This window comes from Dasypus novemcinctus, chromosome 24, assembly GCF_030445035.2.
Source record: "Dasypus novemcinctus isolate mDasNov1 chromosome 24, mDasNov1.1.hap2, whole genome shotgun sequence".
Classification (NCBI taxonomy): domain Eukaryota; kingdom Metazoa; phylum Chordata; class Mammalia; order Cingulata; family Dasypodidae; genus Dasypus; species Dasypus novemcinctus.
The window spans coordinates 52,187,535-52,200,116 of NC_080696.1; the positions used below are offsets into that span (position 1 = coordinate 52,187,535).

Below are 12,582 nucleotides of genomic sequence, written 5' to 3' on the forward strand. Positions count from 1 at the left end.
GGAGCGGACTTGCTAATGCTCTGTTCTGGAATTGGTGTGATTAGTGATGGAAGTAAATGTGGCGTTGAGGTGGAGAAAGTGGCCATGGTGGCTGCTGGGGGTGGGGAGTGGAAAAAAGAGATGTGATGTGGGGGTATTTTCAGGACTTGGAGTTGTCCTGGGTGGTACTGCAGGGACAGATGCTGGACATTGTATGTCCTCCCATGGCCCCCTGGGTGGACTGGGGGAGAGTGTAGACTGAAATGTGGACCATTGACCATGTGGTGCAGCAGTGCTCAGAGATGTGTTCACTGAGTGCAGTGAGTGTCCCATGATGTAGGAGGAGGTTGTTGTTGTGGGAGGAGGGGGGAGAGGGGGGTGGGGGTATATGGGAACCTCATATTTTTTTAATGTAACATTAAAAAATAAGGACAAAAACAACAACAACAACAACATTATGTTGCGCAAAAGAATCCAGACACAGAAGGATACGTAAGTGTGATTCTGAGAGAATAGAGGATCTTTAGTGATAGAAATCAGAATACTGGATAGCTTTATGCTTTATTAAAATGTATCAATAAAGTTGATTTTTTAAAGTGAGGATATTACATTTTACTGTATTATACCTTAGTTTTAATGTATTAAAAACTTCTTCAAATTAAAAAAAAACAGGGAAATTGGAAAAAATTTAAAAATTTTTTTTTAAATTAAGTATCTGAGTCCATTTCTTCCTCTGTAAAATGGGGGCTTCAACGGTACCTCCCTCGAAAGGCTGGGAAGAGAACCTCATGAGATGATGCTTGAGTTCACCCAGCAAAGTGCCCAAAAGACAGAAGTGCCCAGCACCTGTGAGCGATTCTGGGTGACTGCTGGTCCCTCGAAGGAGGAGGGGAGAGAGCCAGGCAGGCCAGAGGACGAGAAGTGCCTTTTGAGGAGCTGGGTTTTATGCACCTGCCCTCCCATCATAGGTGGGGAAACTGAGGCACAGAGCGGGCACGGGACCTGCCCAAGGTTACACAGCCCATCGGGACTCTAACTCGGATCCTGCTACCCCGCTGCACTCATCCCTGCGTCTGCATCCTTCCTCCGCCTGCCTCCACCTGCCGTCCCGCCAGGAGACTCGCCAGTGCTCAGAGCGACGCCACCTTCTTCTGCGCCCTCCGCCCCGCCTCCCGCGAGGCCCCAAAGCTCTGGAGACTTCCACCACCAGCCCCAAGGAGCTCAAGGCCTTCAGCGGCTCTGCCGAGGACAGCCTGCCCACAGCGCCACCTGGCGGTGCCACGCTTCCACGCCGGTCCACGCAGCCCCGGGATTTCCAGTCCCAGGAATTGTGGGTTCACAGCCTCGTGAGCACCCAACTTTACAGTTTACAGGGGTCCTTCACATCCTTCTCTTAAAACCAGTCCGAAAGGAAAGAGGAAGGGAAGGAAGAAGGAGAAAAAGAAAAAAGGAAAGAATAGAAAAATAGGTTCACTAAAGAAAAAAAAATAGAAAATCTAGGAAAGGAAGAAAATGAAGACACAAAAATAACCAAGAAAGAGAGAAAAGAGAAGTTAACAAAATAAGAAAAAGAGAAAATATCCACTCCAAGTCAGGCCCAGCTCAGGACAGGGTCAGGGGTCCTTGTCCATTGTCCAGACAGTCCCTGCCCGGGGCTGGCTCTGTCCCACACGCAGGCACCCAGGAGCCAGCATTTGGTTCTGAACCCGGAGAGGGGGAAGTGGTGGGACTTGAGCCTAGCAAACCCCATCCTTTGGCATTACACGGTGCCTGGTGCCCCCTGCTGGATATACAAGGCACCACACTTTTCCCCCGGAAGTTTGGAACCCAAGATGCCTGGTCTCCCAGTAACTCAGCAAGGTGGGTGTAAACATCTCTGCTGCTCAAAAGGGGAAACTGAGGCTGCAAGAGAGATGGTGACTTCCCAAAGCTGCTCAGCTGGCCAGGAGGCAGGTGAGAGATCTGACTTCAAAGGTCTTAGCCAAGGCCCTCGCCGGCCTCCCAGCCCTGAACGAACTAGGCAGCAGAGCACAGGGGTTAGGGACACAAGCTTTGGCGCAGACAGGTGTGGCTTTGGTTTGTGGCTCTGGAATTTGTCGTCTTTATTATATTAGCCATCACTCACGGATGCCCAGCTCTGGGGAAAGGGCAGACCTGATGGACATGGTCCCTGCTTTCATGACACTCTTATGATGGGCAAGGAGGATGACAACTACATAGTTACATTTAGGAAAATCACAAAGTGGCCAGTGCCCCATCCTGCCTCTGGCTGCCTGGGTGGCCCCGGATACGATCCACAGCAAGGAACCACACTCACGTCAGGTTCATTTCACAGCTAAGAAAGCGGAGGCTTGGGGGACTGCTGGGACTGACAGGCCCCGACAACTGCTGCTGTCCTGGGGAAGCAGGAAGAGGAGGTGCCAGGAGACCCGTCAGCTGCAGGACTGGGCCTACCCCTGGAGGCTCCACTGGCCAGCTCCAGAGCAGATGTGCTGGATGCTCCAGGAGCCAGCACTGGCCAGGTGTGCCCGGCAGGGCTGCCCAAGAGCCAGGGGATCAGGTAAAGGAGCTGGACAGCTGGTGGCCTGGGCTGCTACCCAGCTCCAGAGCTGCTGCTGTTTCATGAGAAGCCAAAAATCCGAATTAGGGGGTGAAATCCACTGGTCCTTAAACGTGTCTAATTCAAAATTCTTAAAACAGTATCAGGAAAAACAACCCAAAAGCCTACATCTCTAGTTGGAGACTTCTGATCTCCTGTAAAATGCCCCCCTGCTCTAATCAAGTGTCTAAGGGTCTCAGCTCCCCAGAGAGAGATGCAGGCCCTGGATCTCACCCCAACTTGGTACGTGCAGACCAGAGTCTGAGAAGGGGTGTGAGCAGCCACAGGCCAAAGCTGCTCCTGTCCCTCCTCACCGGAGGACGGGTGGAGACTGGGCTGAAGTCCCTTCAAGGAAGGCCTCACATCCTCCCTGGTGATCCCAAATACAGGTGAAGGTGACAGTTCTTCTCTTAGAGTGATTTTCCCTCGATCCAAAAATTTAGCCTCAAATAATTCCAGATAATCAGTATGCCACTGAGCCCCGGATGCCACCAGGATTCACTGTGTAATGGCACCGAGCCTTCTGAAGCCTGACAGTGAAAGCTACAAGGTTCCTCTAGGAGGCTGGAACAGTAAGTTGGAAAGGAAAAGTGATTAAAAGGAGTTCCAGTCTAGAACGGCAGGACTGAGGACGCGCCAAGGCTCAGTGAGGGGCTCTAGGGGGCCCCAAGACCAGCAGGAGAGCCCCCTAGAGGCGGCCACCGCAAGAGAAACTTTCATACTTTTCAGCGTTTTTCCAAAGTGTGGGAGAGCAGGGAAGAAAGGACGTGGCAAGGGGAAAGGGGGTAGGGGAGAAGGGGTAAAGGAGAAAAAGGAAGGTGCGAGCGGAGCAGGCGAGGGGAGCAGGCAGGACTGCCCAGGTCTGCAGGTCAAATGCGGGCCGTGCAACGCCACCTCTCTGGCTCCGCGAATGAACTCGGCCCTGGGAAGTTCCCCGGATGTACAGGCAGGCCGGCGGCCGCGGGCTCTGTTCTGATTGGCCCGTTGACGCTGGCGTCGCTCCTGATTGGTGGGAACGAAGCCCACCCGTCCGAGTACTTTGACCCTCCGGACGCGTCAGACCCCGGAGCCTTGGCCCGGCATGCAGAAGGGGGTGGGAACGCCTGGGGAAGCAACTGCTGCCCCTTTCCACCAGCCCATGCGCGGCGGGTGCTTTCCCGGCCCAGCTAAGTCGCAGGCCCACCGGGTCCTCACAACGCCCCTGCACGGGAAGCCAGAGGGCCCCCGTTTTAGGGAGGAGGAAACTGAGGCACAGAGTGGTACCCACGGGCTCAGGGGTCACTGGCTCCAGGCCCCTGGTGGCACTGAGATGAAAATCATCCCCAGGTGACCCCAAAGCTCATTCCGCCCCCGAGGTTAGCAGCACCCACCCCACCCCGCACCTGCCCCAAAGGAACCCACAGATGAGGAAGATGGCAGCCTCCTTCTTTGTATTATAAACTGACTTTTAATAATAAAAAAATCTATCCGATTTTAATAAGGAGAATCTGTACATTTAAAAGTAAACCAGTGCACGGCGCCCTGCCTTCAGGGGCCCCTCTCGTCTCCTGCAGTGGGGCTGAGCCAGAGGCTCACGTGTATCTGCCACATGTGTCCGGCCAAGGGCCACCCCCAGAGGGGACCGGCAGCCCCTGGGAGCCGAGGTGGCTGAGATGCTGGGGGGGGCAGGGGACTGCAGGGTGGCTTCCTGTCTCTCCGGCTGGCTGAGGGGCCCCTGATGTTCTGTGCTGAGAAGCTAACATCAAAACAAATAAATTATAAAAGCCACCTTTTCACCCACCTCTTCTCCTGCGGGCCTCCTGTGTGGGAGGGGCCAGGTAGAGCACCTCAGGTGGGCGGCTTCGCCCGGTCCAGCCCCCAACCCTCCCTGGCCCAGCCCCTCTCAAACCCGGGAAGCCAGTCCTTCAAAGACAGCGAAGTAATTCATTCTAAAACTGCCCCGACTGCGGAGAGCTGAGGTGGGTGGGAAAAAGAGTCAGTACCTGTAAGCGATACCTTCAGACCCTAGTATTCAAAAAGGATGGAATATTGACATTTTTTGAATTTTCAATAATTTAGCCTTTTTTTTTTTTAAAGAATGGGAAAAGTTGTCAATACTTTCTTAGGTTGGTCCCCTGTTAGACAATATCCTTTTCTTTGAGATTTAAAATGTCAAATATATAATCACACAACCGGGAAGGAAAAAAAAAAAAGATCTTGACAACATCGACAACAGAAATTTCACGCCGTATAAATAAAGTCGGAGCAATTCCCGTGCCTAGGGCTGGATGGCTCAAGTCCCAAAGGCGGTGACGTGGGGAGCTGGTGTGGCTTTCGAGTGTCCTCTTAGTAACGAGTGTTGTGTCCTGCCCGCCCCTCTGTCTTTCCTGGCAGAGGTGCAGCTGTTCCGAGGCCGCCAAGCAGGTTAGTACAGGGTTAGGGGTGAGCCTGGAAGCTAAGGGGAGGAGGAGACCCGTATGGTCACCTGGAATGTGGGCCCGGAAGGAAACCAGGAGTTTCAAAAAGTGCAGGTCGATCCACGCGGAGAGCACCGGGTCAGCCAGCCTCCAGCTGCGTATCCCGGGGACCTAGGAGCAGGATCCAGGCTCTGGGCTTCCGGCAGAAGCGTGGACAACTTGCTGGCCCAGGGCCGACAGGCCAGCTCATCCAGGAGCAGAGACACAGCTCATCCTCGCGGGGGAGACTGGGACAGATCCCCGGAGCGGGTGGGAGCTGAGGACCCGGGCCACCGCCTGAGAAGCGTGGTCTGCTCTGTCCTGAACCCCAGCTGCTGAGGACGCGGCCAAAGACGGGCCTCGCAGTGTTCAGAGGTCTCCGTCCACCGGGGGCTGGCAGAGGCGGTAGAGCCTGGGGGAGGGATGGAGGGAGAGAGCATGAGGACGGCCTGGGGGAAATGGGACTGCTGATTATTTCTTCACATTTTATTTGAACACATCATTCATACCAAAAAAACAAACTCCATGGGTATAAAAAACGCATAGTGAAAAATAGTTTTTCTTTCCACACCTTCCCCCAGCGCCCAGGCCTCTCTCCTGAGGAACCAGCATCTTCTGCTCCTTCCAGAGACTGTTGAGGCAGCTACAGACGTGTGTGCATGGACGTGCATTTATGCGTGGAGGTGCGCGTTTGTCTGGGTGTATGTGCGTTTATAGACGTGAGTGGGTGTGTATTTATGTGTATGGGTGTGTCACACTAGTGGCAGCAAACTAGATACACCACTCTGCCGCTTGCTTGGTCTCACTTAACATACCCCGGGGACCTTTCCGTGCCAGAATGGTGAGCTGCGCTGCTTTTCTTAAGGGTGGCAATAAGAAGCCACCTCTGGGTTTCAGGCAGGAGAGCATCAGATGTGGTGGTGGCGGTGGGGGGGTTGTTTTCGCAGGCAGGTGGGCCAGAAAGGAGGCCGCCGTGGTGACAGGAGTAAGACAGGGAGGCAGCCTGGCACGGTGGTCTGCCGGGTTGTGCAATCCTGGCTCTGCCATTGATAGCTGTGACCTTGGGCCAGATACCTAACCTCTTTGTGCTTCAGGGTCCCCTGCCCCCCTGCTAACTGGGGATAGCAGTACCTTGAGTTATGAGTTAATATAGGTAAAGAGCTTGGAAGAGGGCCTGGAGCGGGTAAGTGCAATATAAAGTTTGAAAGGAAACATGGACTGGAAGGCGCACGTTAGAGCCGGGGAGTGCAGCGGGGGCTGCATGTGAGACAGTGGTATTGCAGCAATGCCCCTCCCCTGGTTTTGACCATGTCCTGTGGTTACATCCCCACTGGGGGAAGCTGAGTGAAAGAGACATGGGAACTCATATTTGCAACTTCTTCATGGTACTATATTTGCAACTTCTTGTGAGTCAAACTCTCAAAACTAAAAGTTATTTTAAAATTGTGGGTGGATGTCAACAGCAAACTGGAACAGTGGGGATGGAGATGACTGAAATAGTCCCAAAGCAGGCAGGTATGTAGTTCGTGCCAGGAGGATGTTTTCAAGCCGTGCAGAGGGCACGGAGACAGCGTCTGGGGGCGGGTCCTTGGGGGTGGTCCCTCCCTCCCCCTCCCTTCCCCCCTCCCTCTCACAACCCCAGGCTCACTCTGGGGGCCTTGTCTCATCCTCCCAGCTCAGGTGGGAGCTCCTCCGGGAGGTAACAGGCTGGCTGGTGCTCGCCCCTCCCCACGGTGGGCCCCCTCCGAGCACCAGGGGCCTTGGTTAGGGTCTGAAGCCAAGCCTGGGCCCTGGGAGGGAACAGGACGGGCACTCACCGCGGTGCACCCTGGGGCATCTGATCCTTGACCCGGAGGTTTTTGGCCAGAATCTCCACCCTGGGGCCCTGGAGGAGAGAGGAGTTCAGGGCACTGGAGGAAGGAAGGCGTGGGGTGTGGGAGGCGGGAGGCCGAGGCCCGGGAAGTGACCTCCTTGACCGCTGGGGCAGGGGGAAGGCCCGAGCCTGCGGCTGATGGCGGCCCCGCCCCGAGGTGGCCCCTCACCCCAGGCCTGGGCGCCTCACCTGCTTCCGCATGATGTCCGTGGCCTGCATGATGCACTTGGGCAGCAGCCCGTGGCTCCTCGCCAGAATGGCCGCCTGCTCCAGGGAGACGCTCAGGGTGCTCCTGCGGACAGTGGGGGTGGGGGGGGGGTTACAGGGGTGATAGAGCAGGGTGGGACGGGCAACTTCCGGTGCCCCAGGCCCCGGGGCGGCCCTCCCACCCCACAGGCCCCCGGGCCTCACGTCCCCACCCTCAGCTTTCCCCAGGAGCACTATGTGCTGGGCCCCTTTGCCCCCAGAAAACAGCTGAACCCCCCCTCAGCGCTCCCTCACAGAGGCTCCCCTCACCATCCCGCCTCCAACATCTCCCCCTGCCCATCCCTTTCTCCCCCCGCCTGCTCCTTCTTCCCCTCAGCAGCCCTCATCACCTCACAGGATAGTCTGTTTCACTATCTGCCCGCACCCCAGGGGAGCAATGTTTCTGCAGTTCTCCGTGATAGTCCCAGTTCAGAAGAGACCCTCTCAAAGTATCCGCAGGGACGAAGTGACCCCCTTATCCCTCCCAGCTGGTCAGCAGGGCCTGAGAGAGACGCATCGGTCCATCCCCCACGTCTGCTCCTGCTCAATCCAAAGAATGGGCTCTGCCCCGGCCTCTTGGTTCAAATCCTGTCCCCCCACCCTGACTCTGGCAGGTGAGCTCGCCTCTCGGGGCCTCAGTTTCCTTAACTATAAAGTAGGGAGATCGATGATGCACCCTTGACACCCAGGACCAGATGTGGGGGCCGTCCTGTATTGGAAGGGGCTGAGCACCATCCCTGGCCCCCACTCACTGGAGCCAGCAGCACCCCCCCCCCCCGCTCCAGCCGTGACAGCCAAAACGCCTCCAGACGTTGCCAAGTGCCCCCCAGCCCCAACTGAGCACCAACGGAAGAGCCCCTCAGGCGGGCTTGCTCGAGGAGTGAATGCGTTCCTTCACGTGGAACATGAACAACGGGCCGAACACAAGAGAGCGCTCCGCGTGTTCAAATTTTCACTCAGCAAACGTTAACTGAGCCCCTGCTGGGTGCCAGGCAGTGTTGTGGGTGCTGGGGTATGGCAGGGAACGGAAGAGGCCCCCGCCCTCATGGCAGAGAATAAACCAATATACAAATGCACGGATGGAGATGAAGGCTGCCAAGGAAAAGAGCCGGGCAGGGGTGGGGTGGGCGATTTTAAAGGGGGAGGGCAGGGAGGGCCTCGTGGAGAAGGGGCCTTCTGAGCGAAACCCTCTACCCCCTGGGTGCCACCGAGGCGAAGGCCAGATGAGGGGCACATGTCCAGTGAGCGCCGGGAAGAGCAGAGAAGCCGGTTCTGCTCCAGCAAAGGTTTTCAATCAATGCTGAATGAGTGGTCAGACCTCCACAGCCCACTCTCCGTGAAGCTGGAGGACCAGAAAGTTCCACAGGCCTCCTCCTGCTGCCCCGTTTCACGAACAGACCCGGCGAGGTCCAGAGAGGTTCGGCCTGAGCTCAGTGGGAGTCGGCAAAGGCAACATTCCAACCCAGACTTCCCGCCTCCATGCCCTGTGCCCCCCATCAACTGCCCCGACGCCCAGCAGCCCCTCCCCAGCGCCCCCGGGGGTGGCGCCCTCACCTCTGCATGCCCGTGCCACACATGGCTATCTGGCAGGCCCCCAGGCGGTAGCAGAGCTCGGAGGAGATGGGGATGAGGCCGGCGCCCAAGCTCCCTGCGGCGCCCGGCTTGGGGTGGACAAAGGACTTCATGAGGCGGCAGAGCTCGTCCAGGGCGTTGATGGGACGTATCAGCTGTGAGGCACACACACCCGGGCACGGTCAGGGGGCCCCCACGGTCCCTCGGCCCTCCCCTGGCCTTGCCCCCCCATCGTCTCCCTCCCGTCCAGCTCTGTTCCTGCGGCTGTCCTCCAGCTCGCCGCTCCAGGACGTGCAGCCCGCTTAACCTCCCACAGCCCCTGCTCAAGGGCCATCTGCGGCTCTCAGCTCCCACAGCTGTCAGCCAGTGTTCACTGCATATTTCAGGCCTGAGGTTCCAATCTAATTCTCGTCACTCTAGCCCAGGTGTACCCCCAATGAAACCCTATTAAAGCACCCTCTCCAACTTCTCCAAGTCCATCACGACCAGCTCACGGAGCACCTCGCCAGAAAGAGCCTTCCCTTCTGCTTCCAGCTTTTCCAATCACCATGTGGAGGCACAAAATGAGGGTTCGCAAACTTTTGTGTCACCGTGGTATTTTGCCAGCCAGACCACAAACTCCCAAAGGGCTGTCCTACCACTTCTCCCAGAGTGCCCCAAGGCCAACACCCCAAAACAACTATCAAATCCGAGGCCCTGCCCGAGCCAAACAAGCCCACAGGAGCACCCGGCCCTCGGAAGGGGCAGCTGGTCCCCACCGGGGCAACTGTGACCCTTGGGGAAGTGGGCCACGGGCAGCCTGGGGTTTGCAGCTGCAACCACGAGAAATGCTGGAATAAATGAGGGAGATGAGAGAGGCACAGGCAAGTAGGCACAAGGGAAAGTCAGCCAGCCAAAGAATTCCAAAGTGGTTGGGAAGACAATGGAATTCCTGCAACAGGCAGGAGCATTTCCTGGAAGACTTCCTGGAGGTGGGAGTGGAGAGGCTTCAGGGGCTTCTCTCTAAAATCCTGGCTGGGGTGGGACCCTCGGCCCTGACCATGGGAGCCCCCAGGCTCGCCGAGGCTTCGGGAGCGGTGGGTGGAAGGGTGGACACACCTGGTCTATCTTTACTGCCGTGGTGCTGGCGTCCGTGGGCAGGTTAGACCGTTCCAGGTAAAATGCCCTGAGAGAGAAACGTGATGTTGAGGGGGGCCACCGCACCCGCTGTCCCCCCAGCCCTACCCCAGTCCCCACTTCTGTGCTACAGCCACTTTGCCCTCCTCAGACTCAGAAAGACATCACTGAGAGACCCCTGTACAGCTTTCCATGCCCACCAGCATTTGTTCCTCTGCCAGCTCCATGGGGAAAGCAAAGAAGCCTCCTGGGGCCTTCCTCAAGTGCTACCTCCTCAGAGAAGCCTCCCCTGATTTCCCAGTCCAAAGCAGCCCGCAGCCCTCACTCTATTCCCTTGTCCGGCTTTATTTCTCTTCTGAGCACTTCTCACCATGTGACATCCTACAGTACTCTCTGTGCACTGGTATACCTCCCACCCACCCCCACCCCCAATACAGGGGCCGGCAAATATTTTCTGGAAAGGACCACATCACATATCTTTTCAGCTTTGCAGGCCTAAGTCTCTGTCACGACTGTTCAACCTAGCACTGAAGCAGCCATAGACAATATGCTAAAAATGAGCTTATGTGTGTTCTAATAAAACTTTATTTACAAAAACAGGGCAGGCCGGCTTTTGCCGACCCCTGCGCTAGAACATGCTGCGTGGGGACCAGGGCTTTGTGTGGCTCAATGCTGACTCCCCCAACAGCGTCCAGCCCACAGAGGGTCTCGATTCACATGTGAAGAATGAATGCTCACAGAGGTGATAGCTAAAATAGTCGACAAATGGCACAGAACAGATTAACGGCACCGATCAAGCCACAGATGCCAGTTTCATAAGAAACGGTTGGACGTTTTCTCTGAACAGAGGAAAGCGCCATTCTCCCATTTCCAGGAGGGCGAGGCCCAAACCCAGGGCTTCTGATTCTCAGCCCACCTTGCCTGTGCCTTGATCACAGAAGGGGAAAGTGAAGCAGGACTTGGGGAGGGGCGTGGCAGAGGGCGTGGGGGGAGGGCCGCGGGAGTCGGGGCTGCAGAACTCACGAGCTGCTTCCCTGCACCTGGTGCTCCTCCCGGAGAAACCCGGACTCTGCTCCCGCCACCCCTCCCTGCTCCCTGCTCCCACCACCCCACCCTGCTCCCTGCTTCTGCCATGCTTCTCTGCTCCTGCCATGCCTCCCTGCTCCCACCACCCCTCCCTGCTCTCGCCACCCCTCCTCTCCGCTGCCACCACATCTCCCTGCTCGCTCCCTGCTCCAGCCATGCTTCTCTGCTCCCTGCTCCCACCACGCCTCCCTGCTCCCTGCTCCCGTCACCCCTCCCTGCTCTCACCACCTCTCCCTGGGGGTCAGCACCAAGGCCCAGGATCACACTCTGTACTCACAGGCTCCAAGAACCGAAGGCCCCCCCAGCTGGCCCCACCCCTGCACAGCAGCCCATCTCAGCTGGAAGGACCCGTTTGAAGCCAGAGAGATCCAGGTTCAAACCTGGGTTCTGCCGCTGTCTAGATGTGTGACCTTGGGCAAGCTGTGCATGCTCTCTGGGCCTCAGTTTCCTCACCTGTACATGGGTTAGACTGGGCAACCATGCAAGATTGCCGTGAGAATCCGAGGAGTGCGTGTAAGCAAAAACAGCCTGGCACATAGGAGCTAGTCAAGAAAGGGCGTTTTGCCCATTCCTGGGTCCTGCCTGAAGACTTCCGTGCCAACCCCACTCTCCGTGGTGATTTCCTGACTCCAGCGCCCCAACATGTACCCAGGTCAGATACCTAAGTTTGCGGTAATACTGCTGAACCTTCTCCAGAGACTGGGTGTTGATCTCATGCTGCAAATCCTCCGTGGCCTGGCTGCCTGGAGGAGGCGGCGCCTCCATGTTCTCCAGAGCTGGGAGGGGAGATGAGGGAGAGTGGGCAGTCAGGGCCCGGTGCCCTCAGCGGCCCTGGCCCGTCCCCCACAGCCCCACCCAGCCGCGCACGGCGCACCTTTCGTGAAGAGCACGGTGTGCAGTCGCAGGCTGGCTCCACTCTCCAGGCGGGAGGGCAGCTTGGAGAAGTGGTAGCTGTCGAGGTAGAAGACGACCTTCAGCGCCTGCCGGCTGCCCTCGATGTGGTAGAAGACGTTGGCGTCTAGGGGAGGACAAGGTGGGGCTGGCAGCTCACCACGGAGGCTGGGGCAGCTTCAGACGCCCTTCCCCGACCTGGCGCCATCCTGGCACCTCCTGCTCTCCTGACCCCAGAGGGGGAGCCTCAGAGCCCCCCGTCCTCCCACCCTCAGGCTGGCATCTGGGAGTTCCATGTCCACCCGCCCCCGGGGGTGAGCCTCAGTCACCCTGTCTGTCCTCCCTTCTTTTTTTCCTTTGAATTAAAAAAATATTTTGATGACCATGTATCTCTTTGCTAACTTATATTTGCTAATATAGGATACGTAGAAGCAGCGTGGACAAGGAGACCTACTATTCAACAACAAAGACGTGAAATGGGGGAGTCGATTACTCCGGCAGGTTCGTATCAACCTCTTGTGAGAATTATATCTGTATCCCATATAGCGAAAAATTCTTGATTTTCACACCTCTACAGTTGCAGTATTTTTCTAATACCCATTTTATAGCCTCAGAATATTTTTCAGTTAAACTGATCGAGATGTTTGAAGAGGAGAAATATGAAACTTCCACTTTAAAGTCAAATAAGGAATAACATCTAATAAATTCACGTTACTTTCCATTAACATAAACTAGGAACAGTTCATGGTGAACACAAAAGCCATGCACGATGTTAGCGCTGCTAA

At 56.5% G+C, this 12,582-nt stretch overlaps 1 protein-coding gene across 1 annotated transcript in view; it reads right to left on the reverse strand.

The window, feature by feature from the left end:
• Nucleotides 1-521: 521 nt before the first annotated feature.
• PREX1 (phosphatidylinositol-3,4,5-trisphosphate dependent Rac exchange factor 1) overlaps nucleotides 522-12,582 on the reverse strand; it is a 213,998-nt gene continuing 201,937 nt past the window's right edge. The window contains exons 34-40 of the mRNA XM_058287217.2: nucleotides 11,781-11,924; nucleotides 11,568-11,682; nucleotides 9,803-9,869; nucleotides 8,687-8,859; nucleotides 7,076-7,178; nucleotides 6,831-6,898; nucleotides 522-5,425 (exon numbers count right to left, since the gene is read on the reverse strand). Of these exons, the coding sequence (XP_058143200.1) occupies nucleotides 5,383-5,425; nucleotides 6,831-6,898; nucleotides 7,076-7,178; nucleotides 8,687-8,859; nucleotides 9,803-9,869; nucleotides 11,568-11,682; nucleotides 11,781-11,924 (713 nt within the window). The 3' untranslated portion in view covers nucleotides 522-5,382. The remainder of the gene's footprint in view (nucleotides 5,426-6,830; nucleotides 6,899-7,075; nucleotides 7,179-8,686; nucleotides 8,860-9,802; nucleotides 9,870-11,567; nucleotides 11,683-11,780; nucleotides 11,925-12,582) is intronic.